Source organism: Lichenostomus cassidix, unplaced genomic scaffold (assembly GCF_008360975.1).
Source record: "Lichenostomus cassidix isolate B80296 unplaced genomic scaffold, HeHo_3.0 HiC_scaffold_36, whole genome shotgun sequence".
Taxonomy (NCBI): domain Eukaryota; kingdom Metazoa; phylum Chordata; class Aves; order Passeriformes; family Meliphagidae; genus Lichenostomus; species Lichenostomus cassidix.
Window position 1 is genome coordinate 859,338 of NW_028147270.1, and position 14,013 is coordinate 873,350.

A 14,013-nucleotide genomic window follows, 5' to 3' on the forward strand; every position below is an offset into this window, starting at 1 on the left:
TCTCAAAAATCCCAAAAATACAAAAATCCCAAACCCCAAAAACCCCAAAATACTCAAAAATCCCAAAACCCCAAAAAAATGAAAAAAACCCCAAAAAAACCCCAAAAATAATCTCAAAAAAATCCCAAAAAATCCCAAAAAACCTCCAAAACCCAAAAAAACCCCAAAAATACCCCCAAAATAACTCCAAAAAAACCCCCAAAAACCCCAAAAATCAAAAAAACCCCAAAGAACCAAAAAAAATCCCAAAAACCCCAAATCCCAAAAAAATCCCAAAAAAACCCCAAAAAACCCCAAAAACCCCCAAAATAACTCAAAAAATCCCCAAAAAAACCCCAAAAAAATGAAAAAAAACCCAAAAAACGCCCCAAAAATAATCTCAAAAAAACCCCAAAAAATCCCAAAAAATCCAAAACCCCAAAAAACCCCAAAAACCCCCAAAATAACTCCAAAAATCCCAAAAAAAAACCCCAAAAATCAAAAAAACCCAAAAAACGCCCCAAAAATAATCTCAAAAAAATCCCAAAAAATCCCAAAAAATCCCAAAAAACCCCAAAAAGCCCCAAAATAACCCAAAAACCCCAAATTTTTTGGTTTTTCCCCCAGGCTGCTGGTCGGAGCTCCTCTGGAGCAGCAAAGTCAGAACTCCTCAGGTGGGATTTACCTTTGCAGCTTCAGGTCTGGAAATTGCCGGAAGGTTCCAGTGACAGGTGAGAGAAAAACCCCAAAAAAAACCCCAAAAAAAATGGAAAAAAGGGAAAGAAACCCAAAAAAAAGAAAAAAACCCATGAAAAATAAACAAAAAAAACCCCAAAAAAATGGAAAAAAGGGAAAGAAACCCAAAAAAAAGAAAAAAAATCCTGAAAAATAAACAAAAAAAACCCCAAAAAAAACCCAAAAAAAGGGAAAGAAAATGAAAGAAACCTGAAAAAAAAATCTTGAAAAATAAACCAAAAAAACCCTAAAAAAGCCAAAAAAACCTCAAGAAAATCCACAAATTTGGAACAAAAAAAAACCCCAAAAAACCCAAATCCCCTCCCCCTGAAAAACACCCAAAAAATCCTAAAAACCCCAAAAAAACCACCAAAAAAACCACATAAAAATGCAAAAATAACCCCAAAAAAATCCCAAAATGGGAACCCAAATTTGGAGACCCAAAAACGCCCCAAAAACAACAACAGAAACCCCCAAAAACTGCCCAAAAAATCCCAAAAAACCTGCAAAAAACACCAAAAAATTTGGCCAAAACTGCAGAAAAACCCAGAAAAAACCCCAAAAAGCCCCAAAAAAACCTGCAAAAAATACCAAAAAATCTCCCCAAATCCACAAAAAACCCCAAAAATCCCAAAAAACCCCAAAAATCCCCAAAAAAACCCTCAAAAAACCACCAAAAAAATTCCCCAAATCTACAAAAAAACCCAAAAAAATAACAATAAAAAACCTCAAAAAATGCAAAAAAAATGCAAAAAAACCCCAAAAAAGCCCCAAAAAAACCTGCAAAAAACACCCAAAAAAATTCCCCAAATCCACAAAAAAAATCCAAAAAAGCCCCAAAAATCCCCAAAAAAACCCTCAAAAACCACCAAAAACCCCCAAAAAATAACAATAAAAAACCTCCAAAAATGTGAAAAACCCCCAAAAAGCCCCAAAAAAACCTGCAAAAAACACCCAAAAAAATTCCCCAAATCCCCAAAAAAACCAAAAAACCCAAAAAATCCCAAAAATCCCCAAAAAAACTCAAAAACCACCAAAAACCCCCAAAAAATAACAATAAAAAACCTCAAAAAATGCCCAAAAAATGCAAAAAATCCCCAAAAAGCCCCAAAAACCCCCAAAAAAACCTCAAAAACCACCCAAAAAATTCCCCAAATCTACAAAAAAACCCCCAAAAAACAACAATAAAAAACCTCAAAAAATGCAAAAAAACCCCCAAGCCCCAAAATCCCTGCAAAAAACACCAAAAAAAATTCCCCAAATCCACAAAAAATGGAAAAATCCCCAAAAACCCCAAAAATCCCCAAAAAACCCGCAGAAACCACCAAAAAAATTTCCCCAAATCTAAAAAAAACCCCAAAAAATAACAATAAAAAACCTCAAAAAATGCCCAAAAAATGTAAAAAAACCCCAAAAAAGCCCCAAAAAAACTCCAAAAAAATTCCCCAAATCCCCAAAAATGCCAAAATCCCCAAAAAGCCCCAAAATTCCCCGAATTTCCCCCAAACCCCTCAGGACCCCCCGGAGCAGTGAACGCCTCGCTGGGATTGTCGCTGGCGGCTGGAGAGGGAGGAGTGCTGGTGAGGGTTTGGGGGAAATTTGGGGGATTTTGGGAAATTTTGGGAAATTTGGGAAATTTGGGGGGTTTGGGGGATTTGGGGGAAATTGGGAAGATCGAGGAATTCAGGAAATTTGGGAGAAATTTGGGGAAATTTGCGGTGAAATTGGGATTTTGAAGTCGGATTTGGGGTCAATTTGGAAATTTGGGAATTTGGGGGATTTGGAATTTGAGGGAAAATTGGGAATTTGGGAAAATTTGGGGGATTTGGGGGAAATTTGGGGAACTCGAGAAATTTGGGGGAAATTTGGGAAATTGGGGGATTTGAGGAAATTGGGAAATTTGGGATTTTTGGGGAAATTTGGAGAATTTGGAGAATTTGGGGAATTTGAGGAATTCGAGAAATTTGGGGGGAAATTGGGGAATTTGGGAAATTTGGGTGATTTTGGGTCACAAACCCCAAATTGGGGTGAAATCGGGAGATTTTGGGGAGGGGGAGGTGAGAATTTGGGATTTTTTGGTGACATTTGGGGGATTTCGCCCCAAATTTGCCATTTTTTGGGGTCAAACCAAACCCAAAATTGCTGATTTTTGATGAAATTGAACCCAAAATCGCCTTTTTTGGGGGTCAAACTGAGGCCGATGACCCCACGATGACCTCTTGACCCCAAGATGACCCCATGATGACCCCATGCTGACTTTTGACCCCACACTGACCCCACAATGACCCCATGCTGACCCCAGGCTGACCTTTGACCCCAGGCTGACCTTTGACCCCAGGCTGACCCCAGGCTGACCTCTGACCCCCAGCTGACCCCACGCTGACCTTTACCCCACTGACCCCATGCTGACCCCACGCTGACCCCAGGCTGACCTTTGACCCCAGGCTGACCTTTGACCCCAGGCTGACCCCAGGCTGACCTCTGACCCCCAGGCTGACCCCACACTGACCCCACGCTGACCTTTACCCCCCTGACCCCATGCTGACCCCAGGCTGAGCCCAGGCTGACCCCAGGCTGACCTTTGCCCCCACGCTGACCCCACACTGACCCCAGGCTGACCCCACACTGACCCCAGGCTGACCTTTGCCCCCACACTGACCCCACACTGACCCCAGGCTGACCCCACACTGACCCCAGGCTGACCCCATGCTGCCCTTTGCCCCCAGGCCTGCGGCCCGCGCTCCCGCCAGCAGTGTGGCCTCAATGTGCACCTGAAGGGTTTCTGTGTCCAGCTGGACTCTGAGCTGCGGCCGCTGAGGAACCTTCCGGAAACCTTCCCAGGTGGGGCTGCGGCCGGCCGGAGCGGCCGGGGAGGTGTCCAGCTGTCTGTCCGTCCATCTGTCTGTCCAGCTGTCCAGCTGTCTGTCTGTCCAGCTGTCCATCCGTCCGTCTGTCCAGCTGTCTGTCCAGCTAGCTGTCCACCCAGCTGCCTATCCAGCTGTCCCGCCGTCCGTCTGTCCAGCTGTCCATCTGTCCATCCATCAATCCATTCCATCTGTCCCTCTACCTGTCCACCTGTCCACCTGCTGTCCATCCCACCTGTCCACCTGTCCATCCATCCATCTTGTCCACCTGTCCATCCATCCCACCTGTCCACCGGCTGTCCATCTGTCCATTCTCCCTGTCTATCCCCCCTGTCCACCTGTCCTTCTGTCCATCCCACCTGTCCATCTGTCCATCCATCCATCCCCTGTGTCCATCTGTCCACCCAGAGTGTCCAAAGTGCTCACTGGACATTGCGTTTCTCATCAATGGCTCTGGCTGTCCATCCATCCCACCTGTCCATCTGTCCAATCCCTTCTGTCCATCTGTCCATCCCTGACCCCATGGTGTCCATCCATCCCACCTGTCCATCTCACATGTCCATCTGTCCATCTGTCCATCTGTGCAGAGTGTCCGAAGCGCTCGCTGGACATCGCGTTCCTCATGGACGGCTCCGGCTGTTTGTCCATCCCACCTGTCCATCTGTCCATCTGTCCATCCCTGACCCCTGACCCCATGGTGTCCATCCATCCCACCTGTCCATCTCACATGTCCACCTGTCCACCTGTCCATCTGTCCATCCATCCCACCTGTCCATCTTCTCCTCCATCCTCACAATGTCCATTTGTCCATCTGTCCATCTGTCCACCCCGAGTGTCCGAAGCGCTCGCTGGACATCGCGTTCCTGATGGACGGCTCCGGCTGTCTGTCCGTCTGTCCATCTGTCCATCTGTCCATCTGTCCATCCATCCCCACAATGTCCATCTGTCCATCCACCTGTCCATCTGTCCAGAGTGTCCGAAGCACTCGCTGGACATCGCGTTCCTGATGGACGGCTCCGGCTGTCCGTCCATCTGTCCATCTGTCCATCTGTCCATCCCCACAATGTCCATCTGTCCATCCATGCAGAGTGTCCGAAGCGCTCGCTGGACATCGCGTTCCTGATGGACGGCTCCGGCTGTCCGTCCATCTGTCCATCTGTCCATCTGTCCATCCCCACAATGTCCATCTGTCCGTGCAGAGTGTCCGAAGCGCTCGCTGGACATCGCGTTCCTGATGGACGGCTCCGGCTGTCCGTCCATCTGTCCATCTGTCCATCTGTCCATCCCCACAATGTCCATCTGTCCGTGCAGAGTGTCCGAAGCGCTCGCTGGACATCGCGTTCCTGATGGACGGCTCCGGCTCCATCGCTGACCACGACTTCCAGACCATGAAGGTTTTCATCTCGGAGGTCATCCGGCGATTCCGCGGCGCCGACGCACAGGTACTGTCCACTCGTGGTCAGCAGGGGGCCATTGGTCATCTCGGGGCCATTGGTGGTCATTTGTGGTCATCTCGGGGCCATTGGTGGTCATCTGGGGCCATTGGTGGTCATCTCGGGGCCATTGGTGGTCATCTCAGGATCATTGGTGGTCATTTGGGGCCATTAGTGGTCATCTCGGGTGGGTCAAGTCCATTGGTGTTGAGTGTTGACCACCTGATGGTCATTGGTCATCTTGGGGCTGGTGGTCATCTTGGGGCTGGTGGTCATCTTGGGGGCTGATGGTGTTGCTGATGACCACCTGGTGGTCATTGGTCACCTTGGGGGAGTTGATTCCATCGGTGTTGACCATCTGATGACCACTGGTCATCTTGGGGTTGTTGGTTCCATTGACCACTGACCACCACTGACCCCCCAATGACCAGTGGTCACCACAATGACCCCAGGATGACCACAGCACTGGTCACTCCCACACCACACTGACCACCCAATGACCACCGGCCATCTTGGGAGGGTCAACTCCATCAACATGGACCACCTGGTGGTCATTGGTCATCTTGGGGTTGTTTATTCCATTGACCACTGACCACTGAGCCCCCAATGACCATCGGTCACCATGATGACCGCAGCAGTGGTCACTCCCACACCACTGACCAATGACCACTGGTCACTATGATGACCCCATCAGTGGTCACTCCCACACCACTGACCCCAATGACCACTGGTCACTATGATGACCGCAGCAGTGGTCACTCCCACACCGCTGACCCCTCAATGACCATCGGTCACCATGATGACCCCAGCAGTGGTCACTCCCACACCACTGACCCCAATGACCATTGGTCACCACGATGACCCCAGCAGTGGTCACTCCCACACCACTGACCCCAATGACCATTGGTCACTATGATGACCACAGCAGTGGTCACTCCCACACCGCTGACCCCAATGACCATTGGTCACACCAGCAGTGGTCACTCCCACACCGCTGACCAATGACCGCTGGTCACTATGATGACCGCAGCAGTGGTCACTCTCACACCGCTGACCCCAATGACCATTGGTCTCACCAGCAGTGGTCACTCCCACACCGCTGACCCCAATGACCATTGGTCACACCAGCAGTGGTCACTCTCACACCGCTGACCCCAATGACCATTGGTCACACCATCAGTGGTCACTCACACCACTGACCGCTCCCCGCAGTTCTCCCTCACGCAGTTCTCCCACACCGTCCAAGTTCACTTCGACTTCAGAACTTTCCGGAACTCTCCGGACGTCGAGCAGCTGGTGCGGAACGTCCGGCAGCTGGGCAGCACCACGCGCACGGCCACGGCCATCCGCACCGTCCTGTGAGTGACCGCCGGCCGGCCGGACACTGCCGGACACTGCTGGGCGCTGCTGGGCACTGCTGAGCACTGCTGACCATTGCTGGGCACTGCTGAGTGCTCCGGACATTGCTGGGCACTGCTGACCACTGCTGAGTGCTCTGGACACTGCTGGTCACTGCTGGTCACTGCTGGTCATTGCTGAGCACTGCTGGGCACTGCTGGTCATTGCTGACCACTGCTGGGCACTGCTGGGCACTGCTGGGCACTGCTGGGCACTGCTGGGCATTGCTGAGTGCTCCGGACACTGCTGACCATTGCTGATGCTGACTGCTGCTGACCACTGCTGACTGCTGCTGACCACTGCTGACTGCTGCTGACCGCTGCTAGTCATTGCTGGTCACTGCTGGTCACTGCTGACCGCTGCTGGTCACTGCTGAACACTACTGGTCACTGCTGGTCACTGCTGACCACTGCTAGTCACTGCTGAGCACTGCTGACCATTGCTGAGTGCCCCGGACACTGCTGACCATTGCTGACCACTGCTGGTCATTGCTGAGTGCTCCGGACACTGCTGACCATTGCTGGTTGCTGCTGACCACTGCTGAGTGCTCCGGACACTGCTGGTCACTGCTGGTCAATGCTGACCCCTCCAGCCACCCTGACCCCTTTGGCCACCACTGACCACTCCCTGTGCCCAATGCCCATTGGCCTTCTCAGAGTGGTCACTCCCACTGACCACCACTGACCAGCGGCCATCTTGTGGCCGCAGGCGGGACATGTTCCAGCCCAGCCACGGCGCCAGGCCGGCCGCTGACCGCGTCCTCATCGTGGTGACCGACGGCGAGAAGTTCGGCGATGACCTCGAGTACTCGGACGTCATCCCCGAGGCCGAGGCCATGGCGGTCACTCGCTACGCCATCGGGGTGAGTGACCGGCCGTGGTCAGCGGTCAGGCCGTGGCCATGGTGGTGTCCATGGTGGTGTCCAGTGTCCTTCCAGCTCTGTCCGTCCAGTTCTGTCCATCCAATGTCCATCTGTCCATCCATCCAGCTCTGTCCATCCAATGTCCATCTGTCCATCCATCCAGCTCTGTCCATCCAATGTCCATCTGTCCATCCATCCAGCTCTGTCCATCCAACGGCTCTGTCCATCTCATGGTTCTGTCCACCCAAGTGTCCATCCAGCTCTGTCCATCCAATGTCCATCTGTCCATCCATCCAGCTCTGTCCATCCGATGTCCATCTGTCCACCCATCCAGTGTTGTCCATCCATCCAGCTCTGTCCATCCAGCTCTGTCCATCCAACGGCTCTGTCCATCTCATGGTTCTGTCCAGCCAAGTGTCCATCCAGCTCTGTCCATCCAGCTCTGGCCATCTGATGTCCATCTGTCCATCCATCCCAACTCCTGTCTATCTGTCCATCTCTCCATGCCACCTGTCTGTCCATCCATCCCACCTGTCCATCTGTCCATTCCCTCTGTCCACCTGTCCATCTTGTCCACCTGTCCATCTGTCCACCTGTCCATCTCTGCATCCACCCCACCTGTCCACCTATCCACCTGTCCATCCATCCATCCCACCTGTCCATCTGTCCATTCCCTCTGTCCACCTGTCCACCTGTCCATCTGTCCACCTGTCCATCCACCCCACCTGTCCACCTATCCACCTGTCCATCCATCCATTCCCACCTGTCCATCTGTCCATCTTGCCCACCCGTCCATCCATCCGTTCCCTCTGTCCATCTCTCCACCCCACCTGTCCATCCGTCCATTCCCACCTGTCCATCTGTCTACCTGTCCATCTCTCCATCCACCCCACCTGTCCACCTATCCATCCCACCTGTCCATCCATCCATCTTGTCCACCTGTCCATCTGTCCATCCATCCTGCCTGTCCACCTTTCCATCCCACCTGTCCATCCATCCATCTTGTCCACCTGTCCATCCATCCATTCCCTCTGTCCATCTCTCCACCCCACCTGTCCATCTGTCCATTCCTACCTGTCCATCTGTCCATTCCCATGTCCATCCACCTGTCCATACATCCACCTGTCCATCTTGTCCATCCATCCATTCCCTCTGTCCATCTGTCCATCTTGTCCTTCTGTCCATCCATCTTGTCCACCTGTCCATATGTCCACCTGTCCATCCACCCCACCTGTCCATCTCTCCATCCCACCTGTCCACCTGTCCATCTGTCCATCCATCTTGTCCACCTGTCCATCTGTCCATCCATCAACCCCACCTGTCCACCTGTCCATCCATCTTGTCCACCTGTCCACCTGTCCACCTGTCCACCTGTCCATCCATCCCCCCGTCGGTGTGTCCCGCAGGTGGGCGGAGCTTTCTCCGCCGGGCCGGCGCAGGCCGAGCTGAGGTCCATCGCGTCGGCTCCGGCCGCTGACCACGTGTTCCGCGTGGACAACTTCGACGCCCTGCAGGGCATCCAGGGCCAGCTGCACGAGAAGATCTTCGCCATCGAGGGTGACCACTGAGTGACCACTGGGTGACCTTGGTGACCACTGGGGGACCTGAGTGACCTCTGGGTGACCTCTGGCTGACCAGGGGACCTGAGTGACCATTGGTGACCAGTGGGGGACCTGAGTGACCTTGGTGACCTGGATGACCTCTAGGGGACCTGGGTGACCTTGGTGTCCTCTGGGTGACCAGGGGACCTGGGTGACCATTGGGTGACCACTGCGGGACCTGAGTGACCTTGGTGACCTGAGTGACCTGGGTGACCTCTGGGTGACCTTGGTGACCCTTGGTGACCTGGGTGACCGCTGGGGGACCTGAGTGACTGCTGGGTGACCAGGGGACCTGGGTGACCACTGGGTGGTCTGAGGGTGACCTTGGTGACCTAGGTGTCCACTGGGTGACCAGGGGGACCTGAGTGACCACTGGGTGACCTTGGTGTCCACTGAGTGACCTTGGTGACCTCTGGGGGACCTGAGTGACCTTGGTGACCCTTGGTGACCTGGGTGACCATTGGGTGACCTGGGTGACCATTGGGGGACCTTGGTGACCTTCAATGTCCACTGGGCGACCTTGGTGACCTCTGGGTGACCATTGGTGACCTTGGTGTCCACTGGGTGACCTTGGTGTCCACTGGGTGACCTTGGTGGCCTCTGGGTGACCGGGGGGACCTGGGTGACCATCGGGTGACCATTGCTGACCTTGGTGACCTCTGGGGGACCTTGGTGACCCTTGGGTGACCTCTGGGTGGTCTGAGGATGACTTCAGTGTCCCCTGGGTGGTCTGGGAGTGACCCTGATGTCCCCTGATGTCCACTGGTGGCCCCTGGGAGGTTCCTGGATGTCCCCAGGTGTCCCCAGGTGTGTCCCCAGGTGTCCCCAGGTGTCCCCAGGTGTGTCCCCAGGTGTGTCCCCAGGTGTCCCTGAGGGTTCCTGGGTATTTCCCGGATGTCCCTCAATGTCCCCAGCTGTCCCCAGATGTCCCTCTAGGTGTCCCTCAATGTCCCCAGGTGTCCCCAGGTGTGTCCCCAGGTGTGTCACCTGTCCCTGTCCCCCCCAGGCACAAGCTCCGCCCACAGCAGCTCCTTCCAGCTGGAGATGTCACAGGAGGGATTCAGCGCTGCTGTCACACCTGTGAGTCACCTGGGGACACCTGAGTGTCACCTGTGATTGTCAGTGTCACCTGGGTGCCACCTGAGTGTGATTTGTGTCACCTGAGTGTCACATGTGATTGTCAGTGTCACCTAAGTGTCACCTGTGTGTGATTTGTGTCACCTGTGAGTCACCTGAGTGTCACCTGGGTGTCACCTGAGTGTCACCTGTGATTGTCAGTGTCACCTGTGAGTCACCTGGGGGCACCTGAGGGCCACCTGAGTGTGGTTTGTGTCACCTGTGTGTGAGTCTCAGTGTCACCTGAGTGTCACCTGTTGTCCCCAATGTCCCCAATGTCCCCATTGATGTCCCCAATGTCCTATTAACGTCCCCACTAATGTCCCCACAATGTCCCCCCTAATGTCCCCAGTGTCTCAATGTCCCCAAATGTCCCCATTAATATCCCCACTAATGTCCCCAACATCCCCAATAATGTCCCCATTAACGTCCCCAATGATGTCCCCAAATCCCCAATGTCCCCATTAATGTCCCCATTAATGTCCCCAATGTCCCCAATGTCCCCAAATGTCCCCATTAATATCCCCACTAATGTCCCCAACATCCCCAATAATGTCCCCATTAACGTCCCCAATGATGTCCCCAAATCCCCAATGTCCCCATTAATGTCCCCAATGTCCCCATTAATGTCCCCAACATCCCCATTAATGTCCCCAATGATGTCCCCATCAATGTCCCCAATGTCCCCATTGACGTCCCCATTAACGTCCCCAAATCCCCAATGTCCCAATGTCCCCACTAATGTCCCCAATGTCCCAAATGATGTCCCCAAATGTCCCCAATATCCCCATTGCTGTCCCCAATGATGTCCCCAATGTCCCCACTAATGTCCCCAAATCCCCAGTGATGTCCCCAATGTCCCCAACATCCCCAAAGTCCCAATATCCCAAATGTCCCCAATATCCCAAATGTCCCCAATATCCCCAATGTCCCAATGATGTCCCCAATGTCCCCAATGATGTCCCCAATGATGTCCCCATTAATGTCCCCAATGTCCCAATGATGTCCCCACTGTCCCCATTAATGTCCCCAATGTCCCAATGATGTCCCCAATGATGTCCCCATTAATGTCCCCAATGTCCCAAAGATGTCCCCACTGTCCCCACTGTCCCTAACGCCGGCGCTGTCACCGGTCAGTCGGTGTCCCTGCTGGGCGCGGTCGGAGTGTCCGACTGGGCAGGAGGAGCTTTGCTCTTCGGCCGGAGGGGACAGGTGACCCTGCTGGACGGCGCCGCGGACCTCGGGGACATGGCGGGGGACGCCCGGGACGCCTACCTGGGTGAGTGACGTCATCAGTGTCACCTGGGTGAGTGACGTCATCAACGTCACCTGGGGGATGTAATCAGTGTCACCTGGGGGACGCCAGGGACGCCTACCTGGGTGAGTGACGTCATCAACGTCACCTGGGGGACGTCATTAATGTCACCTGAGTGACATGAGGTATTCCCACCTGGGTGAGTGACGTCATTGGTGTCACCTGAGTGACGTCATCGCTGTCCCCAAGTCACTCTGTGCTCTCTCTTTCTCTGTCACTCACCTGTGTGATGTCATCAGTGTCACCTGTGTGACATCACTGATGTCACCTGTGGCCCCAATGTCCCCCCAGGTTACTCCATCCTGTCCCTGTCCCTCTATAGCTCACCTGAGTGACGTCACTGATGTCACCTGTCCCCCAGGTTACTCTGTGCTGTCCCTGTCCCTCTATAGCTCACCTGTGTGATGTCATCAGTGTCACCTGTGTGGTGTCACCTGTGTCCCCAATGTCCCCAGGTTACTCTGTGCTGTCCCTGTCCCTCAGCCGCTCACCTGTGTCACCTGTGTGATGTCACCTGTCCCCCAGGTTACTCTGTGCCGTCCCTGTCCCTCTATAGCTCACCTGTGTCACCTATGTCACCTGTGTGATGTCACCTGTCCCCCAGGTTACTCCGTGCTGTCCCTGTCCCTCGGTCACTCACCTGTGCAATGTCACCTGTGTCACCTGTGTCACCTGTGTCACCTGTGTGACATCATCAATGTCACCTGTCCCCCAGGTTACTCTGTGCTGTCCCTCTATAGCTCACCTGTGTCACCTGTACGATGTCACCTGTCCCCCAGGTTACTCCATCCTGTCCCTGTCCCTGGGTCGCTCACCTGCCGTGGCTCTCGGCGCTCCCAGGTTTCGTCACCTCGGCCTCGTCGTCCTCGTGGAGCCCAAAGGTCACCTGGGCTCACCTGGCCTCACCTGGAGGCTGCTGGCCAAGGTCGTTGGGCCTCAGGTGAGTCCTGGGGACACCTGGGGTCACCTGGGGTCATTCAGGGTCACCTGAGGGTTACCTGGGCTCACCTGGGGTCACCTGGGGTCATTCGGGATCACCTTGGGGTCACCTTGGGGTCACCAGGAGTCACTCAGGGTCACCTTGGGGTCACCAAGAGTCATTCAGGGTCACTTTGGGGTTACCTGGGGTCACCTGAGATCACCTGGAGTCACCTGGGGGTCACTCAGGGTCACCTGGGATCACCTGGGATCACCTGAGGTCACCTGACTCACCTGACTCACCTGTCCCCTCCCCCCCAGGTCGGCTCCTACTTCGGGGCGACGCTGTTGGCGCTGCAGCCGCAGCCAGGTGCCTCACCTGCCGCCGGGGGGCGTGGCTCCGGGGGGCGTGGCTCCGCTGGGCGTGGCTCCGGTGGGCGTGGCTCCGGTGGGCGTGGCTCCGCTGGGCGTGGCTCGGGCGGCTCACCTGGCGCAGGTGGAGGCGGGCAGGTGCTCCTGGTGGGGGCGCCAAACTACCACGGGGAGGGCAGAGGAGGGAGAGTGGAGATCTGCCAGCTGGGAGAGCAGGTGAGACTCACCTGGGCACACCTGGGGACATACCTGGGGGAGCTGGGGGGGTTAGGGACACACCTGAGACCCACCTGGGGACACCTGGGGACAGCAGGGGACAGCTGGTGGGCTTAGGGACACACCTGGGGACATCTGGGGGAGCTGGGGACACCTGGGGACACACCTGAGGACACCTGGGACACCTGAGACTCACCTGGGGGAGCTGGGGACACACCTGGGGACACCTGGGACACACCTGGGGGACCTGAGATACACCTGGGGAACCTGGGAGGGGTTTGGGACACACCTGGACACACCTGGAGATACCTGGGGAGGTCAGGGATACACCTGGGATACACCTGGGAGGGTTAGGGACACACCTGTGACACACCTGGGGACACCTGGATACACCTGGGGATACCTAAATCACACCTGGGTCACATTTAGACACACCTGGGCACACCTGTGACCCACCAGGGCACACCTGGGATTACCTGAATCACACCTGGGCACACCTGGGGACACCTGTGACCCACCTGGGCACACCTGGGAGTTCATAAATCACACCTGTGACCCACCTGTGACCCACCTGTCCCCCCCCCGCCCCAGGCTCCTCACCTGCGCTGCGGCCGGGCGCTGCGGGGCTCACCTGGGCAGCCGCAGGGGCGATTCGGCGCCAGCCTGGCTCACCTGGGCGACCTGGACGGCGACACCTGGCCGGAGGTGGCCGTGGGAGCTCCGCTGGAGGATGATGGGATTGGAGCCGTTTACCTGTTCAGGGGGGAGAGGGGCGGAGTCAGCGCCCAGGACGGACAGGTGAGACACACCTGGAGGGACAGGTGAGATCACCTGGACAGGTGAGGGATGGATAGGTGAGGGATGGACAGGTGAGATCACCTGGACAGGTGAGACCCACCTGGAGGGACAGGTGAGATCACCTGGACAGGTGAGAGTCAGGGATGGACAGGTGAGATCAGCTGGGCAGGTGAGACACACCTGGAGGGACAGGTGAGATCAGCTGTTCCACCTGGGGATCTCACCTGTCTCACCTGTCCAAGCTTTCTGTCTCACCTGTCCATCTCACCTGAGCTCTCACCCATCTCCTCACCTGTCCATCTCACCTGAGTTCTCACCTGAGCTCTCACCTGTCTCTCTCACTTGTCTCACCTCTCTTACCTGTTTCCTCACCTGTCTCTCTCTCACCTGTCCATCTCACCTGTCT

At 54.8% G+C, this 14,013-nt stretch overlaps 1 protein-coding gene and 1 long non-coding RNA gene across 2 annotated transcripts in view; one reads left to right on the forward strand and one right to left on the reverse strand.

Annotated features, from left to right (window-relative positions):
- Window positions 1-14,013, forward strand: part of LOC146423756 (integrin alpha-D-like) — a 47,113-nt gene that overhangs the window by 4,676 nt on the left and 28,424 nt on the right. The window contains exons 3-14 of the mRNA XM_085044441.1: window positions 607-710; window positions 2,230-2,294; window positions 3,441-3,555; window positions 4,890-5,020; window positions 6,224-6,369; window positions 7,118-7,271; window positions 8,678-8,828; window positions 9,879-9,952; window positions 11,126-11,267; window positions 12,083-12,243; window positions 12,543-12,809; window positions 13,401-13,607. Of these exons, the coding sequence (XP_084900567.1) occupies window positions 607-710; window positions 2,230-2,294; window positions 3,441-3,555; window positions 4,890-5,020; window positions 6,224-6,369; window positions 7,118-7,271; window positions 8,678-8,828; window positions 9,879-9,952; window positions 11,126-11,267; window positions 12,083-12,243; window positions 12,543-12,809; window positions 13,401-13,607 (1,717 nt within the window). The remainder of the gene's footprint in view (window positions 1-606; window positions 711-2,229; window positions 2,295-3,440; window positions 3,556-4,889; window positions 5,021-6,223; window positions 6,370-7,117; window positions 7,272-8,677; window positions 8,829-9,878; window positions 9,953-11,125; window positions 11,268-12,082; window positions 12,244-12,542; window positions 12,810-13,400; window positions 13,608-14,013) is intronic.
- On the reverse strand, window positions 11,595-12,027 carry LOC146423757 (uncharacterized). The gene is made up of 3 exons (XR_014847328.1): window positions 12,008-12,027; window positions 11,804-11,975; window positions 11,595-11,723 (listed from the first exon to the last, which is right to left on the reverse strand). It is a non-coding gene; the product is annotated as an uncharacterized LOC146423757 (long non-coding RNA).